At 38.3% G+C, this 21,979-nt stretch overlaps 5 gene segments (V, D, J or C); all 5 read left to right on the top strand.

Annotated features, from left to right (window-relative positions):
• LOC111554712 overlaps positions 1-21,979 on the top strand; it is a 729,812-nt gene that overhangs the window by 62,129 nt on the left and 645,704 nt on the right.
• LOC111554720 overlaps positions 1-21,979 on the top strand; it is a 687,176-nt gene that overhangs the window by 45,795 nt on the left and 619,402 nt on the right.
• Positions 1-21,979, top strand: part of LOC111554718 — a 654,935-nt gene that overhangs the window by 18,520 nt on the left and 614,436 nt on the right.
• On the top strand, positions 10,605-11,520 carry LOC111554725. The segment is given in 2 exon segments: positions 10,605-10,857; positions 10,987-11,520. Coding segments are annotated over 2 exon segments (393 nt in total).
• On the top strand, positions 16,128-17,856 carry LOC111554729. The segment is given in 2 exon segments: positions 16,128-16,460; positions 16,569-17,856. Coding segments are annotated over 2 exon segments (426 nt in total).

Genomic DNA, 21,979 nt, shown 5'->3' with positions numbered 1-21,979 from the left:
AAGTTGAAAATACTGTAAGTAAAAGGTACATGTAATACATGCAGTATGATGAACAACATAACTTAGCCTAGCCTATCTTAGATGTGCTCAGAACACTTACATTAGCCTATAGTTGGGCAAAACCATCCCTAACAAAGCCTATTTTATAATGAAGTGTTGAATATCTTATGTAATTTGTTGAATACTGTACCAAAAGGGAAAAACAGAATAGTTGTATACGTACACAAAGTCCAGTTTTGACTGATTGTGTGCTGCTTTCATACCAGTGAAAAATTATTATTCAAAGCATTATAATCTGTGCATAAAATTAAAAAAATTAAAAGATTCTAAAAAGTGGGGAGAAAAAGCCCAACTGGTTAAGAAATTTAGGACCTGAGCAATGCTAAAGCATTGAGTTCCATGAGTTTCCTTTTTGCCTCATACAATCAGGAGTAGCCACCAACCTGGAAATGTTAGTGAATATGTACAAAAAAGCCCAAAGACCAGCCTTTTGCTTTCTTTAGTCAAAAGATCAGGAAAATAACAGACTGTCAAGACACAAAACTGTAAGACCACAACCAGTTTCCTCCAGCCAAATACCACAGAAAGATTTACAGCTACCAAGCACATATTTAGTCAATAAAAAAGAAATTGCAACCTGGTAGGAGAATTTGTGTTATTTTTAACTTATGTTTGCTCCACCTTGTCATCACTGGCTTTAAGATAGTCTTTAAATTACATCCTCCATTCCAAGTGTGGGTTCCTGGTGCTGGAAGAAGCAGAGTGGACCTTGTTATATCAAAGCAGTGCTTGATTACTTTGACCTCTCAGGTGGCTCATTGAAGGGCTAATTGAAAGGGCTGGACTGTGTTTCAAACAACTCAAAATCTCCCCAGGATGGAGAATTGGCAACAGAGAAAAGTTTTTTTCTAAAAAACAATTTGCTAAAGGGACTTAACAGCAGGTAGGAGAAAGAATCTACAAATGTGAAGATAAGCTAAATAAAATTATTCAGTCTAAGAAGCAGAAGGAAAAAAGAATGAAAAAATATATACACAAGAGTTCAGATGACCTGTGGGACAATAAGTATAACAGAATTCCCAGAATGGGAGGAGAGGCAGAAAGATTCAGGAAAAATATTTGTGACATGATGACCCTAAACTCCTCAAATTTGACAGAAGACATGGATCTACACATCCAAGAAGTTCAACAAGAACTAAGTAGAATAAAGGCAAAAAACTTCACAGTGAGATGCTTTATGATCAAACTGTTTAAAGAAAAGCACAAATTGAGAACTTGAAAGCTTCAAGAGAGAAGCAACTAGCCACATGCAATAGATCCTTAATAAGATTAGCAGTCAATTGCTCATCAGAAACCATGGAAACCAGAAAGCAGTAGGATGGCATAAAGTGTTTAAAGAAAAAAGTTGTCAACCACCAATTTATATCTGGTAAAACTGTTGTTCTAAAACAAAGGAGAAATTAAGACTGCCCCAGATAAACAAAAACTGAGAGTATTCATCACTTGCAGACCTGCTCTATGAGAAAATCTAAAGGGAATCTTTCAGACAGAAAAGAAATGACATTAGACACTTGGAGCCATACAAAATAATGAACAATGATTAAGGTAGTTACATAGATAAGAATAATGCCAATATTTTTGTAGTTTTTGTTTGTAACTCCCATTTTCCCCTAAAATTATTTAGCAAACTAATAGGTAAATAATAATTATAGATACATATTAATAGGAACACAATGGGTAAAGATGTTTGTGTTTTTGCATGTGTATAAAAATCTTCTTTGTTGTTTTTCATAGTACAACTTATGTATTTCAAATGGACGCTAAATTAGTAGCATTTGCAGTAGTATCTTAAAATAAATTGCCTTTGAATAAGATCTTGCTTTCAATACTTTGAGGTCCACAAGACATTTCTGGAAAATTTCATGCTGTGGAAAATGAAGACCACTTAATCCAGTGGAGAAGGGGACTGTGATTTCTCTTTGATTGATTGCCATAACACTGTCCTTAAGGCATATGAAGGAGAGTTTTATATGTTATCTAGACATTATTAGGCCACAAAAGCTTTTGTAGTACAACTTTGATGTTGTATAAATTCTGTCATTTTGCTGGCACTGATATTGCTCTTGGGTACAACATTAGACTATTGACCCATACTATTTTTGTTACAAATATTCAAAAGGTGATTTCTTTCTATAAGGACTGTGCTTCAACTCCACATTCAATTTTAAAAGTTGTATTTGTTGGCCTGGCGTGGTGGCTCACGCCTGTAATCCCAGCACTTTCGGAGGCCGAGACGGGCAGATCTCGAGGTCAGGAGATTGAGACCATCCTGGCTAACACAGTGAAACCCCGTCTCTACTAAAAAATACAAAAAAATTAGCCGGGCATGGTGGCGGGCACCTGTAGTCCCAGCTACTTGGGAGGCTGAGGCAGGAGAATGGCGTGAATCCGGGAGGCGGAGCTTGCAGTGAGCCGAGATTAGCCGCTGCACTCTGGCTTGGATGACAGTGTGAAGCTCCGCTTCAAAAAAACAAAGTTATATTTGTTTTTTAAATTAATTTTCCAAGACTTTGGTGGCTGCCATCTTGGGTTGCTCCTTCTTTGGTTTCTACACTTACTGAGAAATGGCTTTTGTGATTTCTGCCTCTTGCAATGTACTCTTAGAGAAAGGGATTTTGATATTGGTATATTCTCTTTCATTCTATTTCTTATGAAGTTGTTGGTGGGAATAGAAAAGGCCCGTCCAAGCCATCACTGATGGATACTGATCACATGGCCCTTAAGTAGAAAAGAGCCTGCATCCTTCATGGCCTCCAGCCACCAGCTTCTGCAAGGAAACAAAGCATGTTATGAACAAGAGGAGGAACAGTAGTTGTTTGTGCTTCTTTCTCTGTAGACACAATTAAGTTTCTTGCATAGATAACCCTTCATAGTTCTGATTTTCTGTTTAGGTTGAGATGGAAAGGCAGAAAGAGACACCAAATCCATAACTTTTGGAAATTAATTTGAAGATACGAGCTTTTTACAAGAACAGCCATGAAAGAAACTAGAAAAATAAACGGTCACACAAGATGTCATTGACAGTCTATGTACTACTTCCTAAACATACTGCATGTGCTCACTTCCTAAGGGTAAGAGGGTACTGCACATGCAGGCAGCCCACCCTAAGGGAAGAATCATGGGAAAGGAGGAAGCCTATAAAGTCCTAGGGTCAAGGTTAAACACTGCATTTTACCTCAGTAAAATGCCTGGCTCTCTTCCAAGTGTACCTTCCTTTCTTTCCTATTCTAAAGCCTTTTAAAATAAACTTCCACCCTTGCTCTGAAAAAAAAAAAGAAAGAAAGAAAAGAGAGAAAGGCTATGTACTGGCAGGTTTATCTCTATTACACCAACCCGTGTAAGTATTGTTTTGACATGCATGTATCATTGGTGCAAAATGCAGTGGCTTTTTCCAAGCCCCTCTATTCCTTGGTCTTGTTAAAAAAATGTTGCTAAGGCTGTGAGCTAGAACCATGTTTGTTCAGCTAGATTTTAGGTCATTCTGTTTTGAAAGAATTATTTTGAGTTACAAGAAACTTCTCTAAAAATTGGAGATAACAGGGTGGTATAAGGATGTGTGGCCTGACATGGAGAAGAGCTATGCAATGAGAAATGCTCCTTGAATTGCAAGAATCTCACCTAAATTTTTATAATAGAATACTTCATGACTGTTATTTCAGTGTAGGAAAGTGGCTATTAGAAACAACTGCTCTTACTCATACAACGTTTGACATTTGATATCATACACATACAAACATAAACATCCCCACAGACATTAACTTGGAGCATTTGCTTCTCAAATTTTTAATTTAACGAATGTGTCAGATTTTTAAAATGACTTGTTCACATAATAAGACTCTACATTTTGAGTACAAGTTTGATCACTGTCATGATTCCACAAGATGGCAGTGTGTTCTTAGGGACCTTGAGGAATGCTCTCAAGTGCTGGTGTGTGTGTGTGTGTGTGTGTGTGTGTGTGTGTGTGTGTGTGTGTGTGAGAGAGAGAGAGAGGAGGAGGAGGAGGAGGAAGGATGAGGGGAGGGGCTTAGTGGTGAATTAAGGTTGTTAAAAAGAGCATCATTTTTTTTAGTTGGTAAACAGATTCTTTTTCATGATTTTAAGGTAGAAAAAGTAGAAATATCCATTCTGGGTTCATTTTTCTAAGGGTTTAAAATTTGAATCCTCAGTGAACCAGGGCAGAGAAGAATGATGAAATCCTTGAGAGTTTTACTAGTGATCCTGTGGCTTCCGTTGAGCTGTGAGTTTGGGGCATCTCTATATACGAAAATAATGTACAGTATCTGGAGTTATTGTCTATTATAGGTCTATAGGTAGAAGCATGAATTTTTTTTTCTAACTAAGGGAGAGTGGGGGCATCAGCGAAAAGAGGATTTAAATTCTGGGGAGTAAGCCTCTATTACCCAGCCAGTCTTCTCTGTCTGACCACTGTATTTTTTCACAGGGGTTTGGAGCCAACAGAAGGTAGAGCAGAATTCTGGATCCCTCAGTGTTCCAGAGGGAGCCATTGCCTCTCTCAACTGCACTTATAGTGACCGTGGTTCTCAGTCCTTCCTCTGGTACAGACAATATTCTGGGCAAAGCCCTGAGTTGCTAATGTCCACATACTCCAGTGGTGACAAAGAAGATGGAAGGTTTACAGCACAGCTCAATAAAGCCAGCCAGTATGTTTCTCTGCTCATCAGAAACTCCCAGCTCAGTGATTCAGCCACCTACCTCTGTGCCGTGAACACACAGTGCTCTCTAGACACTGGCAGTCTGTACCCAAACCTGCTATGCCCCAGGAATGCCTGATGTAGAGCTTAGACTGCAGGGTAGTGAAGTTCTCTTTGCTCTCTAGGTTCAAGTGAAAATTATAAGAACTAGTATGGAGGATTAATTAATTAGGGAAGTATTTTCATAATTCTGAAAATAATTGAAACCCTGAAAAAGATAAAAACAAAAATCTTGGTCTGGTTGAAATATTTTTTAGTCCTGTTTTTCCACTCTAGTTTTAAATATTTTTTAAATTGAGGACTGATTGATAAACAAAAAGGTGCGCATATTTACTTTACACATATGGCACAATCTATGCCATAACATACCCATAATTTCTAAAAGTTTACTTCCTCCCTCCTTTTTTAAAAATTAAGGTATGATTGCTATACAAAAAGGCACACATATTTAATGTATATATCCCGGTGCTCAGTCTAGTTTATGCCACTTCTTTATGAGACTGGTTTTATGGTTTTTAAATTATATAACAAGAAAATATTTTCACACAATGGCAGATATTCTCTCATAGTTCCCGGGACACCTTCCCCTTTCCTTCTTTAGTTACTCAAAGCGTTTGACAGTCATTGATTTGGAAATGCAACAGCAAAACAGAAATGCAAAGCAGAGAAAAAGTCATAAATGAATGACTTCAAAAATTCTATCAGTCAAAAATTCTTATTTTTTTTTTTGAGACGGAGTCTTGCTCTGTCACCCAGGCTGGAGTGCAGTGGCCCGATCTCGGCTCACTGCAAGCTCTGCCTTCCAGGTTCACGCCATTCTCCTGCCCCAGCCTCCTGAGTAGCTGAGACTACAGGAGCCCGCCATCACGCCCAGCTAATGTTTTGCATTTTTTTTAGTAGAGACGGGGTTTCACTGTGTTAGCCAGGATGGTCTCGATCTCCTGACCTCGTGATACCCCTGCCTCAGTCTCCTATAGTGCTGGGATTACAGGTGTGAGCCACCACACCCAGCCAAAAATTTTTTTAGTTATAGAACCCTCATCTCCAGCCTCAGCCACAGCACCACTCCTGATTTATGTAAGGGTATATTTAGTGGATAGATGGAAGAACTAGATTGAGAGGGTAAGATCTGGTTAAAACTAGAAGTCTAGACAGTTGCAGTGACTAAATATTAGAGAGGGTCTATCTTGCCATTTTGGGGTAAAGTCTGAACTGAACTTAAAACTCCTGGCTTGAGCCTTGTAAAAGAATATATTTATACCTATGTACTTAAGTGTGGCTTGGAGATGATAGGGAGCATTAGCCCTAGCCATAGCATGCCATATCCCCAGGCAGGGCATGGGAGCATGGAACAATCTAAAATTTATTGAGAAGGATCTCTGAGTAAGTATCTAAAAGCGGTCCAGACACTAAGGAGCTTTAGTATGATGAGCAAAGACCTGTGTAAATCAATTACCAAAGACTGTGTGGTATCAAGAATGTTTCAGCAAATTTTTGTCAGGAGAGTTGGAAATGCTGAACAACGTATAAATGCCTCCCTCCTCTGACTACCTGGCATTGTAAATTTGTCCTGCAATGTATGCCAAGTCCAGGAAAAGTATTTACTTCCTAATGAAAATAATGTTGTTTAATATTTAGTACACTGAGTTATAGGAAAAGGCTTGAAAAGTCACATTTATTGTAAAACGAATTTGTGGACTGTTAGTCATGACATTATTTAGATAGTACAGTGGAAAAATTTTGGAAATGAAGAATCAAGATTTCTGTTCAGTTAGTTCATGTAGTTACTGATGAAAGATGCAAGTCAATCAACATTTGTTTCAAATTGTTAATTTGCAGAACTGAAGACTTAAGAAATTTTTCCAAGTCATGTAAGATTTGTAAAGCAGTGAGGATGATCAGAAAGTTGTACTGAAATCAAAATACTTAAATTTTAGTACCACTTTTATCATATGCCTTCAAGCACCCTGGCACTCTGGAAAGAACCTGGGCTGCCATGCTCGTTTGAATATCAATTATGTTCCTAATAGGCCATTTATATTAAGCTGTACTGTTATATATATTTCAAGATTGGACTCAGGATTGAATGAGATGAACTATTGTCTTCGGATAAGTTCATTAGAAGCAGAACCTGAATTGGAAATTGTTTATCCATAATTGATTGAGAACACCAGGTTGAGATGGGAAAAGGCTAAGCATAAACGTGCCAGCTAGTGGAGTCTTTATCCAGCCTGACCTCATGGGAGCTCTGGAGCATGAATTGCATCACAGGATTGATCCTTTCCACACTGAGGCAAGCGGGCCAGAATGCTCACCTGTTGTACGTAAGAATAAGGTCGTCATTGGCTGTGGTGTTTCTTGGGGTAGAGGTATACTCTACTGGACAATGATGACTCTCATTGGCAGAGGTCGATTTTCTAGGAAAAGGGGCAACTGTGAGCTGAGAGTAGCTAATATTCCCAATAGTGATAGCGACAGGAGACAGATATATTCCTAGGCAGACAAGGACAGATCCCTGGTGAAACCCAGCCTTCCTGCCAAGGACAGTTCAAAGCCTTAAAACCGAGTTGCCAGTTCCGGAGAGATACATAACTGCCAGTTCCGGATAGAGTACATAACTGCCAGTTTCCGATACAGTACATAACTTGAATCTCCCCTCTTACCCACTCTCTCTTGATTGGTTCTTTCTGGATGATGGCTTTTAACCAATCAAATGGTGCTTTTTCCAAGACCACCTCTGGACCAATCAGCATACACTCCCCCATTCTAAGCCCATAAAAACACTCGGCCTTAACCTCTCAGAGGGCTATACACTTTGGATTGCGTCTTGCTTTCCAGAGGTTTCCTGTCACTCAGTAAAATTCTCCTTTGCTTTGCTCACTCTCTGGTGTCTGCGTACCTCATTCCTCTTGGCCAGTGGGACAAGAATCTGGAACCCACCGAACTGTGGGAGTGAAAAGAGCTGTAACACCCTCTCCCACTCGCTAAACTACGGGAGCGGAAAAGCCTCTGGATGCCATTTCCTCCCGCTCTCTGAACTACAGGAAGTAAAAAGCCGTGACAGTAGCTGGGGATGGCGACACTGTCCTGGGAAAGGGGGTTTTGGCTGGGCACAAGCAGTGTTCACTATTAACTTGGAACTCACCTGGCATGTGGGCAGCATTCAAGAAATAATAGACATTGTAATTATATTCTGAATTTTAATTTGATTCTCTATTTGAAGGAGTTTATATAGCTGGCTTTACCGATCTTGAAGAGTTGAAATAATGTTAGGTTAAAGCACTTCTTTTTTTTTTTTTTGCACTAATCACATGCAGTGATTTTATTTTATATATATATATATTTTCCTTATTTCTTCTAAAAATCAGGATACATGTGAAGAACATGCAGTTTATTACGTAGGTATACATGTGCCATGGTGGTTTCCTGCACCTATTGACCGGTCCTCTAGGTTCCCTCAGGTTAAAGCACTTTTAACAGAAAGCATCTAAATAAAGGTAATGAAATATTACTCAAAGCTAAAACTCAAGGTATTTTAAGAATAATGACTAAGGCACCAGTATATTATCTTACTTCCTTTTGGGAATGATAACATGACATTCTGTTCATCCCTTTGTACTGAGGTAGAAATGACTCTGATGGTTCACAGTTCATGACTCTGGGCTTCCATGTGTAGAAAGAACAACAGAAAGAGATCCCATCTATACTTATACATGATTAATGCTATTTTGTTATTAATTTGTATTTAAGAATGGAGGACTGGGTAGCAGGATGGACTTCTCATATCACTGTGCCCATGTTCCCCACAATGTTTCTCCTTGAATGGGGTGCCTGGCCAGTAGTGTGGGTATGTGGGCATACATGTGATTTGGCAGGCTTCTTTTTAGGATGAATGAACAGGGAAGTGGTAATTAAGTTGCTCCTCTTTGTTCCTTGCACCTAATATCGTTGAAGATGGCCTAATTCTGTCAGCCACTCATAATAGAACTGCAGTAATCTCAGTGGTGCATTTAAACTCTTGTGAAAGTTAAATACCCAAGTAAAAGTTGGCTTACTATGCCTATCACATACAAGTACAGAAGCAGGATGGTGAGAACGGAGGGAGGCTAGTGCAGCTATTCCATGTGTGGACCTTCACTATGTTCTCTTGTGTTCTGTTCTTCCCACTCTCCATCACCTACTCGCTTTCTCAACCTGGAATCTCTCCAGGGTCTCAACCAATAGGTTCCCTTCACTTGCATTTCCACTGCAATCTTCTTATAGTTCATTCTGGGCTGACTTCTCCCTGCTCTCTGTTTCATCCATCAGTGTGCTCACATCTACTTTTCATTTCATGGGAATTGTGATAGTTTTCATCTTTTCATTATTACTTTTACCATTATGGATTCAAGTCATTCTTTTTATACTTCTAAATTTTATTTCAGTGGGAATATTGGAAAGATAAGAGGAGAATACATATGCTTAGTTATGAATTTTGAATCAGGGGCACATCCTAGTAACATTTAAATTTTCAAACTGGCTATATGATTTTGTCTTACACATAAAAAATCTATAGACAAAATCGAGGAATAGATCAGAAGTGCAAGGGAGAACTGATTTCAGGCTGGCACAAGTGAACAGAGTACAAAGAAAGGAGGGACTTTGTTCTGACCTTGTGAAAAGAATCCTTGTTGGCCAGATCTCATTTCGCCTGAGATTTCTCTCCTCATTTGGTTTTTTATTTTTTAGGATGCAATGATCTCTATGCTAAAATAAGTTGGATGAAGATGGTTTCTCATTCAAGAGTTTCATCTTTTTATGCCATAGAGTCTACTGCTCCAGTTCAATACACTCTGTTTCCCGTCCACAGGGGACTGCTGCTTGCCTAGCTCTGTTGAGTGTCACTGTCAGTCTCTCCCAAATCTACTATACCTCCCACAAGGTCCTCTCATGTCTTGTCTGCTGATTGCACTCCTCCCAACTTTCTGAGTTAACATAGGTTTATGTTACTTTTCTTTTCCTAGCTCTTCCCAGGATTATTTATTTATTATATTTTCTTACACTCATCATTCCACTCAAGTTTCTCCATAGATGGGCCTCTGTTAACGTTCTTTTTAGTGTGAGATATAATTTGGCACAATATATCAGTCTATAGGAGCTTTGATAATTGAAACAGGACTCCTTTTAAACATGAAGTACCTAAGTTGTTTTTTCCTAGAGTTACAAATATCAAAGTTGTTGACCTGAAACCAAGGGGCCTCTTTCACATTTTCATTTAACACAAAAATCTTGCTTTATTTGTTTGCTTTGATTAATTAATTAATGACATGTGATCCATGCTGATTTTAAGTATGAGACTCTGGTCTAATTTGTTTATTCTTTTAAGAATCAAATAAAGGAATAATCTCTTTTACCCACTGTAATGCTCACATTCAGAAACACAGGGCCATATGAAGCTGAGGCCTAACTGAGGCAACCGATCACTTCCCCTCTCCTTGATGAATGGTTTTACAAAATAATATAGAATGTCTCAATGGTATTCCAAAGTCTAGAATGTTGTCTTCTGTGACTAATTGCTCAGTAAAGTAAATTAGTCTTCTATTTTTACATTACTCTCATTTCTCATGTATTTAGTTGACATCACCACCGATTTGGGAAGAAAGAAACACTTTCTGTTGGTTTTGATACCACATTTCTCAAATGAGAAGCAAAGTTTGCTTCCTTGGATCCGTAGTTTCGCCTGTGGCCTTCAGGGGGCAACGTTGCACTAAGGAAGCATCTGTGTTCATTGCAGACCATCCTCATCCAATGAGCCTCTTCCCTGCAGCTGGCTGATGTAGCTCACTGATGTCTGTGTAGATAGGGAGCTGTGATGAGAACAAGAGGTCAGAACACATCTAGGCTCCTTAAGAGAAAGCCTTTCTTTAACCGTTTTTGAAACGCTTCAAAGGCAGAGACTTGTCCAGCCTAACCTCCCCGCTGCTCCTATCTCCTGAGGCTCAGGGCCTTTGGCTTCTGTCCGCCCTGCTCAGGGCCTTCCAGCGTTGCCACTCCTCAGCCATGCTCCTGCTGCTCATCCCAGTGCTCGAGGTGATTTTTACCCTGGGTGAGTAACATTCCATTATCTTTATTCCTTTTGTAAATGTGACTGTGTTGTAATTTTCTCTGAATAGAGACATCATTTCTTCATAGCAAAGTCTGTGCTGCCTTTACTTACACAGCATTGGTGTTGCAGGAGGAACCAGAGCCCAGTCTGTGACCCAGCTTGACAGCCAGGTCTCTGTCTCTGAAGGAGTCCTTGTGCTGCTGAGGTGCAATTACTCATCGTCTTTTTCACCATATCTCTTCTGGTACGTGCAATACCCCAACCAAGGACTCCAACTTCTCCTGAAGTACATATCAGGGACCGCGCTGGTTAAAGGCATCAATGGTTTTGAGGCTGAATTTAAGAAGAGTGAAACCTCCTTCCACTTGACGAAAGCCTCAGCCCATGTGAGCGATGCGGCTGAGTACTTCTGTGCTGTGAGTGACACAGTGCCTGAGACTGCAGGGGAGCTGAACACAAACCTCCTGAGATGCTGAGACTTTCTGTGACTCAAGAACTCAACCTTGAAGTCTGTCTTGTAATATTAAATGGCAATTCCAAGTTTCTGATGCTTATTGATGTATGCTGTATCTTTTTCATCTATTTATTTTTAAACTATCTATGACTTTAAAATGTGTTTCCTGTAGGTAGCATAAAAGAGCATCCTTTCTTTTGATCTACTTTGTTAATCTCTGTTTTTGCATTGTGAAGTTTAGATAATTAAAATTGAATATAAATATCAATCAGGTTGGATTTAAGTATATTTTATTATTGTGTTTCACCCATGTTCCCTTTTTTGTTCTTTTTTTCTGACTCTTGGATTATTTAAATACTTTTCAATTTACGTTTTAATTTATCTATGAACTTTTTGGCTATAACTCTGTACTTTTTGAGTAGTTGCTCTGGAGATGGCAATGTACATGCCTAAATATCCCGGGTCTTATGTGAGCAAATACTGTACCTCCTTATGTGAAATGTCGAAATCTTACACAAAGTCCCTTTATCTACCAACACTAAAGTTTGTTATTGTTGCTCATATATATTAGTCACATACATTGAAAACTTCACCAGGCCTGGCACAGTGGCTCATGTTTGTAATCCCAGCACTTTGGGAGGCAGAGGTGGGAGGATTGCTTGAACTCAGGGGTTTGAGACCAGCCTGGGCAACAAAGTGAGACCCCATCTATATGAAATACAAAAGAAATTAGCCGGTTATGGTGGCACTCACCTGTAGCCTCAACTACTCGGCAAGTTGAAGCAGTATGATAGCTTAAGCCCAAGAGTTCAAGGCTGCAGTTAGCTACGACGATGCCACTGTATTCCAGCCTAAGCAATAGAGCGAGATCCTTGTCTCAATTTTTTAAAAAATCACAATATATAGAAAACTTCACCATACAATGTTATAATTTTTGCTTTCAACAATTATATGCACTTTATAAAACTTAAGGAGAAGAATAAGAACTATTTTATACTTAACAGCTATTTATCATTTCTGGTATCTTCCTTTGTTCCTGAAGATTTGGGTTTTCTCTGACTCCAGGGGATGTAACTGAAATTCCCTTCAAACTTAAAAACTCCCTTTAGTATTTTTTCTAGAGCAGATTTGCTGGGAAACGTATTTTTCATTTGTTAATTGTCTGAAAATGTATGTTTAACTTGCCCTTTATTTTTGGAAGATAGTTTTTACTGGGTCTGTAATTCTGTGTCAACACGTTCCCCTCCTCACTTTAAAGATGCCATTTCATTGTCTTTTGGCCTCCATGCTTTCTGAATAGAAATCCATGGCCATCAAGTAATTGTCCTCCAATGATGTAATATATTGTTTTTCTCTAGCTGCTTCATATAGAAGCTGTGTACACACACACACACACGAAAAATTATACAATCTTTTGTTGTCAGTGATATAATTATAATGTGTTTAGATGTGGTTCTCTTTGGTTTTACCTTGTTTGGGGCTTGAATTGATAAATGCATGTCTTTCAGTGAATTTGGTAAGCTTTTGACCATTCTTTCTTCAAATATGTTTTCTGACCCAACATCTTTTTTCTCTCCCTCTAGGACTCTAGTTAGAGATAATTTAGACTTTAGAATATTTTCCCATGGGTCTCCAGGGCTCTGGGTTTTTTTATTTCAATTTTCAAATTGATGTGAAGGTTTGCCAGTGTTTCCTGACCTTGGCACTACTGATATTTTGGGTCCTATAATTTTTTTATTGGGGTGTGGGGCTGCCCTGTGTGTTGTAGAATTTTTAACACCACCACTAGCTTCTCCACACTAGATGCCTATAGCAGTACACACCCCAAGTTGTGACAGCCAAAATTGTGTTCAGATTTGCCAAATGTCTCCTGGGGGAAGACAAAGTCAAAATTAATTGGATTAAATAATCTATATTGATCTATTTTCAATTTTGCATATTCTTTTCTCTATCATCATTTTGCAATTGAGCCCTTACTATAAGATTTTTATTTTTGATACTCTATTTTTCAGTTCAGTTTCTATTTTTTTCTTTACTTTGTGGAACATAATCAAAAGAGCTACTTTGACATGTTTTTCTATGAGTTTTAGTATCTTAGTCATCTTGATATTTGAATTTGTTGATCTTTTACTTAAATATTAGTTCATTTGTTCTGGCTCTTTGTATGTCAAATAATTTTGACATACATCTTAAACATTTCAAATACTATGTGTGTACCCTCTGTTTTCACCTCCTCTTCCTTCTTCTTCTTTAAAAAACAATCATCTAAAAAATGTTAATGTTTTTGTTTGAGCAGAAAATCAACCTAGTTTGGTTCACACTGTTAGTTGTTTCTCCCCTTTTGTGGAATTTGGTAGCTCAAAATCACAGTTCAGTTCTCTAATCATTTGCAATGTTGGTTTGGGTTTATACCTGTCGTGTGTAGCTCAGGGATTAGAGAAACCAGTTTGAGTGGCTCAAATCTCAGGTCAGTTCCTGAACTCTCTGCTACATTGGTTTTAGTTTCTCCTGCATGGGTGCCACTTGGGGGTAGTCTGAGACTGGAATGGTGATTCAAATATTAGTTAAATAACCTAAGATTTGCTGTTCTGGTCTGAGTCAGGTTCACGTATGTAGAGCCTTGGGATCAGCCTGAGACTTAAAACTATTTTCCATCTCTTCCCTAGGGTCTCTCTTTTCTAGCCTGACCCACAGAGGCAGAAAATTGTGTTTCTTGCAGAGTTTTGACTTCCTACATCATTACCATATTGCTGTATGCATTGGGGCCTCCCTCAGGGCAAAGTCGAGAGAAAGAAACAGAAAAAATATGAAATTCACCCTTGTGCAGGTTGCTTCTCCAAATTTGACTTCCCTACACAATCTGCTAGCTCTTGGGTAATTTCAGAGTCCACAGTTAGTTTTTTTTTCTTTTTTTTCTTTTTTTTTGCATTTTGTTCAGTTTTTCCTTGCAATCCATGGCAGAGATTGGCTGTAGGTATCTTAAAGTTATCTCCTATTCTACTATGGTCCTGCATTAATTTGTGGTTGTCCATAATATTCATCAAGAATGGCTATTTGATGTTTTCTTTTCCCACCCTCTTTAGTTGTATTACCCTTTTTAGTTAATCTAATTCATTTTTTATATTTGCAAATTTTTCTCATCAAGATTGTAAGACCATTTAATTAAGGTCTTAAATTTTTTTTTGATATTTCGTTTCTTAATTTTCAAATTTAAGAAGGTATTTCTTTGGTGCAAAAAAGTTGAGAATGCATACTTGTTTTTATAAATAATTCAAGTATTATATTTTTTCCTAAAGTCTAAAAATTTTTGTATTCTGAATTATATCTGGATTTAAGAGTATGTTAATGCATAGTAGGACTATTCAAATACTAGTTTTTTTTTTTTTTTAGTACCTAAAACAGAGCTGATTAGTTTTTAATTTTCTCTTTCACTGCCTATTTTTTTCATTTCTGATTTTTTGCTTCCTTTAAATGAACCATGCATTTTGGTATTTGGGGCTGTGTTTGGAGACCCTTAAATCTTCCAGGTAATCATGTGTTTCTTAGAATGCTGCCAACACCCTTCAGTGAGAATATTCTATTTATGATCTGATTCTTATTTAACTATGAGGTGTTGCTTCTACTACTATAGAGGATTGAATAATTCCTTTACATTCTTCCAGTGCAGAGCAAAAGGCAGTGTTCCAAGACATCACACAATCCTATGATCTTTGACTTTGAACACACTGGGCTTTGCAAATGCTCAGCAACTTTGAGAAAAGTTAAAATGACCACCATTCTGAAATTCAGAAGAAGTTGTTCCTCATAGCTTATTTTCGAATATTTTTTTCTGCTCTGATTTAATCTTCAATATGATCCCACCTACTTCCCATCTCCTAGAAATATGTGTCACCAGACGACCTCCACCAGATGACGTTCATTTTATTTTACTCTTGTGAATTTTAGTCTATTTCCATTTTATTTCTATTCTTTAATTTAGGAAGAAATATTCAAGAGAAGGGAAATGAGCATATGGCATTAAGAATTAGAAGTTTACGCTCAAAGGCTACACTTTTACAAAATGATAGCATTACTCAATTTTCTTCATTCAAGACAATCTGTTCTGACAGGAACAAGTGAATCAAGAACCCAAGGAGAGAACTGGGCTTATGCTTTCAAATCAAAGGAAAGAAGTATTCTGACTTTGTCAAGGGTCCCTTTAACCACAATAAAAGCAGTGACTTTCTCCATTCTCATGTTTTCAGAGTTTTATTTTTGTTCCCATCTACATTTATTATTACTTGTTTTTATTTTTAAATTTCAACTTTTATTTCTCGCTTGTTGTGGTTGTATTTCCTTCAGCCCCAGAGGTTTCTGTAGTTTTATTTTCTTTACCCCTAGAGGCAAAGCCTTCCCGTCATGAGTTATGCCTTGTCATTAGTTGCATGGAGGCACTGCTCTCGTTGTGTGAAATCTTTTCCTCTATGGCTGCACAAGCACCATCCGAGGGAAATGTCTCTACCATCCTCCATCACCACTGTGGCAACACTGAACAATCCAAAACTCAGTCCAGGGCAATTGTTCTGAGCCCAGATTCTCATAGACTCATACCTAAATTCTGATATACTTTTCAATAACGATTCCTCTGTGAGATGACGTATTACTCCATCTTTACGTGAAATCTTATTGCTAATGGACTCTAGGACTAAAACACCATCATAGATTTGGTCAGGAAGAAACACGTCCTGTGGAAGTTTTGATACATCTCAGAAAACAGGAAGAACACACTAATGAGCGGTCTCTGCTAAACTCCCGTTCTGCACTAGGCCTCCAGAGGGCGAGGCTGCACAAACTGGAGCTTTTGTTTCTGTTGAAGATCAATCCACTGCTCAGTTTCTTCTTCTTGCAGCTGGTTGAGTTCTTTCTAGACAGAGACAAGTGACAAGAATCAGAGGTTTAAAAGCAACCACATTCATCTCTGCAGGTTTTGTAGTTTTATATAAGCAAGGAGCTTGTCCAGCAAACCTTCCCCACACTTCTTGTTCTTGGTCTCTTCAGCCACTTTCCTTCTTGTTCTCTGGAGATCTTGCAGAAAAGAGCCTATAGTGTTTCCCTTGCTCAGCCATGCTCCTGGTGCTCATCCCACTGCTGGGGATACATTTTGTCCTGAGTGAGTAAAATTTCTTTATGGTCTTTAGTTTCACAGGTTCTGACTAGAAATGCTTACTTCTTATGCTGAGTCTGCACTTCTTTCACTGATAGCACATTGTTTTTCCAGGAACTGCCAGAGCCCAGTCAGTGACCCAGCCTGACATCCACATCACTGTCTCTGAAGGAGCCTCACTGGAGTTGAGATGTAACTATTCCTATGGGGCAACACCTTCTCTCTTCTGGTATGTCCAGTCCCCCGGCCAAGGCCTCCAGCTGCTCCTGAAGTACTTTTCAGGAGACACTCTGGTTCAAGGCATTAGAGGCTTTGAGGCTGAATTTAAGAAGAGTCAATATTCCTTCAACCTGAGGAAACCCTCTGTGCATTGGAGTGATGCTGCTGAGTACTTCTGTGCTGTGGGTGCCACAGTGCCTGGGTCTGCAGGGGGAGCTGAACACAAACTGCCTATGCTAGAGAAGTTTTCAGAGACTCAGTGTATCTTGCTGTGACATTTTCAAAGATCTCTTGCTTTTATGATGGTGAGTGAGGCAAAGAGAGCTGAGCACATCCAGGCATTTCTATATAATTCTGCAATTCCTGCTGTGTCCCTAAATTTTGTTTTAGAAGCTTTTTGTTAATTGAAGAAACCGCGTAATAGGAAATAGTATTCTAGAATGATGGAGGAGACATACTTCTTATCACCTAACAGTCAGGTTCTCAAGGACCTTTCCTTGACCGTGACTGGATTAAGTGGTCGACTATGGGAATGTTGATATGGTCTAGGAGAACCTTGGTTTTCATTTATCATTTAATCTCTCAACTAACCCAGAAAACAAAGATAAGCTTCTCATGTTCTTACCTTGCAAGTTTGCATTCTTGAGCTGGTCATTCATAGGATATTTTCTTAGAATTTATTTTTTCTGGCTCTAACTGTGCTATTCAGGTTTCAGGATAGCTTGTCTCAGTAACTCTATTTAGGAAGAATTATGAGAAATTATTAGCCAACAGTGAAAGTTTCATTAGAATCATGAAGGACTCAGAAAATTGTCACAGTGATATGAGTTCTGGCAACTAGGAATAGTGCACAAGGAGAATGAAGATTTAGAATTTATCAGTGTTTCTCCAAAGACTTTTTCACAGTTATAAAAATAGCTTCTATTCTGTTGATATATTAATTATGCAAATCTACATTGTAAGTTTTTCTATGAAATTCTGTTCATCTCTTCTAGCTACTGACACTTTTACTTGTTGCTTTCACTCTGTTGTTATATGGTTTCACTATTGAAATATTAAAGATTGATTCTTTTTTTTGAGATAAGGTTTTACTGTTTTACGTAGGCTGGAGTGCAGTGGCATGATCATAGCTCACTACAGCCTTGACTCACGCCCCCAGCCTCAAGAAATTCTCCCACCTCAGTCAGCTTCCTGAGTAGCTGAGACTATAGGTGCGCACCACCATGCCTGGCTGATTTTTTTTTTTTAATTTTATTTTTAGTGGAGAAAAAGGTCTCACTATGTTGCCCAGGCTGGTTTCAAACTCCTGAGCTCAAGCAATCCTCCAACCTCGGCCCCCCAAAGTACTAGTATTATAGGCATGAGCCACTGAACCTGGCCAAAGATTGATTCTTTTATAGTAACATTTTGATAATCTGTCATGTGGTTAAGTTTTGCGATGCCAAGCTCTGTTAGAAATACTGATAAGAGTTACAATGGTACTGGATTCCAGGCAGCTGCTGGAAAGTATAAATGTGTGACTTTCTTATGTCTAGAGTGGAAAGAACTGTATAAGAAACTTTTATACTCCTTTCTGCTTGCTGCCTCGGAGGATAACCAGTGCTTCGGAGAAAAAGGAGAAGGAGGAGGAGAGAGCTCTTTAGCTGCCATTTAGCTCATACTATAATGTCTATGAGAGTAGGTGCATAGGGACCCTGAAAATATAGATCAAATTAGTAAATTGTGGGCAGTGGCACTCCTTAGCCAAATGGTGAATCAAGATGTCAACCGTATGTTTTAGGATGTGGTGATATGACTACATGTGATAAATATGTTTAAGTGATTTCTGAAATGCTGTTTGGAAGGTGAATGGTGTGTCAGATATATAAAATTATGAAAAAGAAATGTATGCTCATTTAATGTTCCTGCCTCAGTCCCTTCCTTCTTTCCTGGTTTTGGACCACACTCTCATCTACCACTGATAAGACAAATAATCTCAAGTGACTCATTGTCATCAGCTCAGCCACACTGCCCAAAGGGACTCATCATAGTATCATGAGCACTTTATGCAGATCGATTTGAGAAAGAACTGCCCATTTCTTTTGATTCTGATCTCAAACTGAATATTAAAGAAAAATAAATTTCATACCAAGGACCCTAAGCAGCTGGGAGAGCATTCCCCATCTCCCCTAACTCACTTCTGCCTGAAAAATCAAAGTAGTCTTGCTTCCTTCTACTAATAATTTGTTGCTTTTATATAAGTACATGATTTGTAGGAGAAACTTTCCAAAATAAGGAATTATATTAAGAAAGTGGAAATTCTGAGTTATTTTATCAATGATATCAATCATTCCGATTGTTCAGAAAGAATTCTGAATTTTCTTGTAATTAACTGATCTTACTACATATTCCATCACCCAGAAGCAGGTACCCTAATTGAAAGGCGGAACATTTTACTGAAGACCAAGCTAGAGCCCTGATTGGGAGACAACAGCACATATGCTAAACATTTTCTTCTCTCCCTACATTGTGTTTTTATCTTATGTACAAGCTGTTGGAAATAAAGTTTATAATTTAGTGTAAAGGTAACAGAATTTTCAGGCTGAGTGAAGTGGCTCACACCTGTAGTTTCAGCACTGTGGGAGGCTTAGGCAGGAAGATCACTTGAGGCAAGGATTTCAAGACCAGCCTGGGCAACATAGCAAGACAACATCTCTACAAACAAATAAAAAAATTAGCCAGGCATGATGGTGCCCACCTGTAGTCCTAGCTACTCAGGAGGATTGCATGGGCCCAGGAGTTCAAAGTTACACTGAGCTGTGATCATGACACCGTTCTCTAGCCTGGATGACAAAACAAGACCCTGCTTTTAAAAAAAATTTAGGAAGGACTGTCCCTGAATTTGAAGAACTATTAATGTAATCAGTGATAAAGTCAATGACTTTTGGGGTTGTGCATCTCTTCATTTTGGAGAAAGAATGAAAAGTTCTTCAGTTGCAAGATGGATTTCTGTATCTCGAAGGAGATAGAAGTATAGAATTATTTTGTTGTTGTACATGTTTCAAATGTGTGTAGAAGAATGTGTGTGTTGCATAGAGAAGCTTGAAGTAGTTGAAGGAATCGATTTATTGACTCTCAGCTCTAAATTCACCCTTGCTTCTTCTGTGAAGGTGGATCTGGAACCTTCGACCATTTTCCTTTGCCAGTTGACACAATGTTAAGCTTTGTAGTAGAGAGTCAGGAAGAAAATATTTTGCTTTCTGCTTTCCGTGTGCTCACTCATCAGGATCCTGCACCATGGGAGTCTTCTTCAGTGTCCAGTTCATGCCGAGCACTTGTACCAGTTTCCTGCAGTGCACGGTGCCCAGGAGTTTCCTTCAGAACCCCCCTGTTTTGGGGTGATTCTGTGGAAGAGAGCCTGCAGTGAGACACCTTCCCGTGAACAGCTTTCCCCAGTGTCCTAGAGGATGATTTTCTGCCATGTTCTACAGGGTGGATTTCTAGCAAGTTCTGCTGGTACAGCACCACAGCGACTTCCCTTTCATCCAGTGAGCCACAGCTGTGTCTTTTCAATCAAATCTGGGTCTCAGCCCTGAGGGTGGGGCTAGAGACCTCTTCCCTGGTTATCCTACCCTGCCCTAGGAGTAGAGACTGGACCTTATGTCTGCTATTCCTACAGGAATAGGAATAGCAGAGTTTTCTGTTCTTCATATTATTTGTTCTCTTGTTACTCTAACACTCTGTTTATTAATCCTTAAAATTTTTCTGTTGAAATTATATGGTTTCTCTTTCCTCTTTGTACTAGACTGAGACATGCACCAAAGACTTCAAGCAACTGGAAAGCATCTTCCATCTCCCCTCCCACTCCTGCCTGAGATATCAAAGTAGTTTTCTTGTTTTATTTCTCTATTGATTTATTGTTTTACTTACTTATTGTTTTATTTACATTATTGTTATATAATTATGAGAAAACTCTACAATAATTTTATTAAGAATTTGGAAATATTGTTAATATATTAATAAAATTAATTTTACAATTAACATTTTGTGCACATTATACACAAAATATTATTATACCATTGGCCCAAATTGAAATGAATTTTAAAAGGTTTTAGCATACCACACAAACAGGCATTCATTCACCTATGAGGATGTGTCTGGAGATTATAATTCTAAGTCATTTTTCTTGCATGTAACTCTCTTAATACATCATTATTTTTTGATTTTCTATTTCCTTCAGATGGAGGAAGAAGACAATGATAATTGCAAAATGATCTGTAGACAGAATATTTCTGTCACCCTAGAAAGTTTTATGTATGCCTTTCTCGTCAACTCACCTTCTGGAGGCAATAGATGTTCTTATTTCTATCACCTTAGATTTACTTTACCCATTATAGACTTCAAATCAATGGAATCATACAGTAGTTACTCTTTTGTGCCTGGTTTCTTTCATTCATCGCGTTTTTTAGATTCCCCCATGTTCTCATGTGTATCAGTCTTTCATTACTGCTATTGCTGAGTAGTATCTTATTATATGAATAAAGCACAATTTGTTTATCCATTCAGCTGTGCACACCACTGACTGGACATAGAATCTTTTAGGGATTAAATCGTTGGTATCATTCTTAAGAGTGCAAGGTACAGTTGTTCTAGATGTTTCTAGCCTGTATTTCAAGGGTAGGGTATGCCTCTAAAATACTTTAGTTGAAACATGTATCTGAAATACCTTTATTTAAAAACCACTTTCTATCATTCATTATGCTACCTAATATGTCACTAGTTTTGCAAATAAAAACCCAACATCTAATATTGCCTATGCTATTTAGCAAAACTTTGGGTATTAATCAAACTGTGGGTAGCTGAACTGTAGTTTCCTCTGTTGTGGCCTTATGTATTAATAAAAACAGTGGGTGACCACCCTGGAGTTTGCTTTCTTGACTAAGTCAATTGACTCTCCTTAGAGTTGAGACTTAACTAGTACATATCCAGTATCCTCTGTCTTTTGTCGAAAAGATTTAATGTAAATTATACATCCTAACACTGTGATATTTTTATTCTTACTTGGTAACTGATAGTCAGATATTATGAACAAAATTTAGGTCATTGTTCCTGCAGGTCTTGAAGATCTGTAAGTCATGTAATTATAATCCTTGCTCAACAGTCAAATTGTTTTTTGTGATATGTCTTATATAATGGGACAATAAAATTGACCTTTATATTAATATTCTAAGGCTGGCATAACAAAATACCACAGACTAGGTGACATAAACAGCATAATTTATTATCTCAGAGTTCCACAGGCTAGAAGCTCAAGATCAAGTTGTCAG

The sequence above is a fragment of the Piliocolobus tephrosceles genome, chromosome 6, assembly GCF_002776525.5.
Source record: "Piliocolobus tephrosceles isolate RC106 chromosome 6, ASM277652v3, whole genome shotgun sequence".
Taxonomy (NCBI): domain Eukaryota; kingdom Metazoa; phylum Chordata; class Mammalia; order Primates; family Cercopithecidae; genus Piliocolobus; species Piliocolobus tephrosceles.
This window is presented reverse-complemented; position numbering and strand designations above follow the sequence as displayed.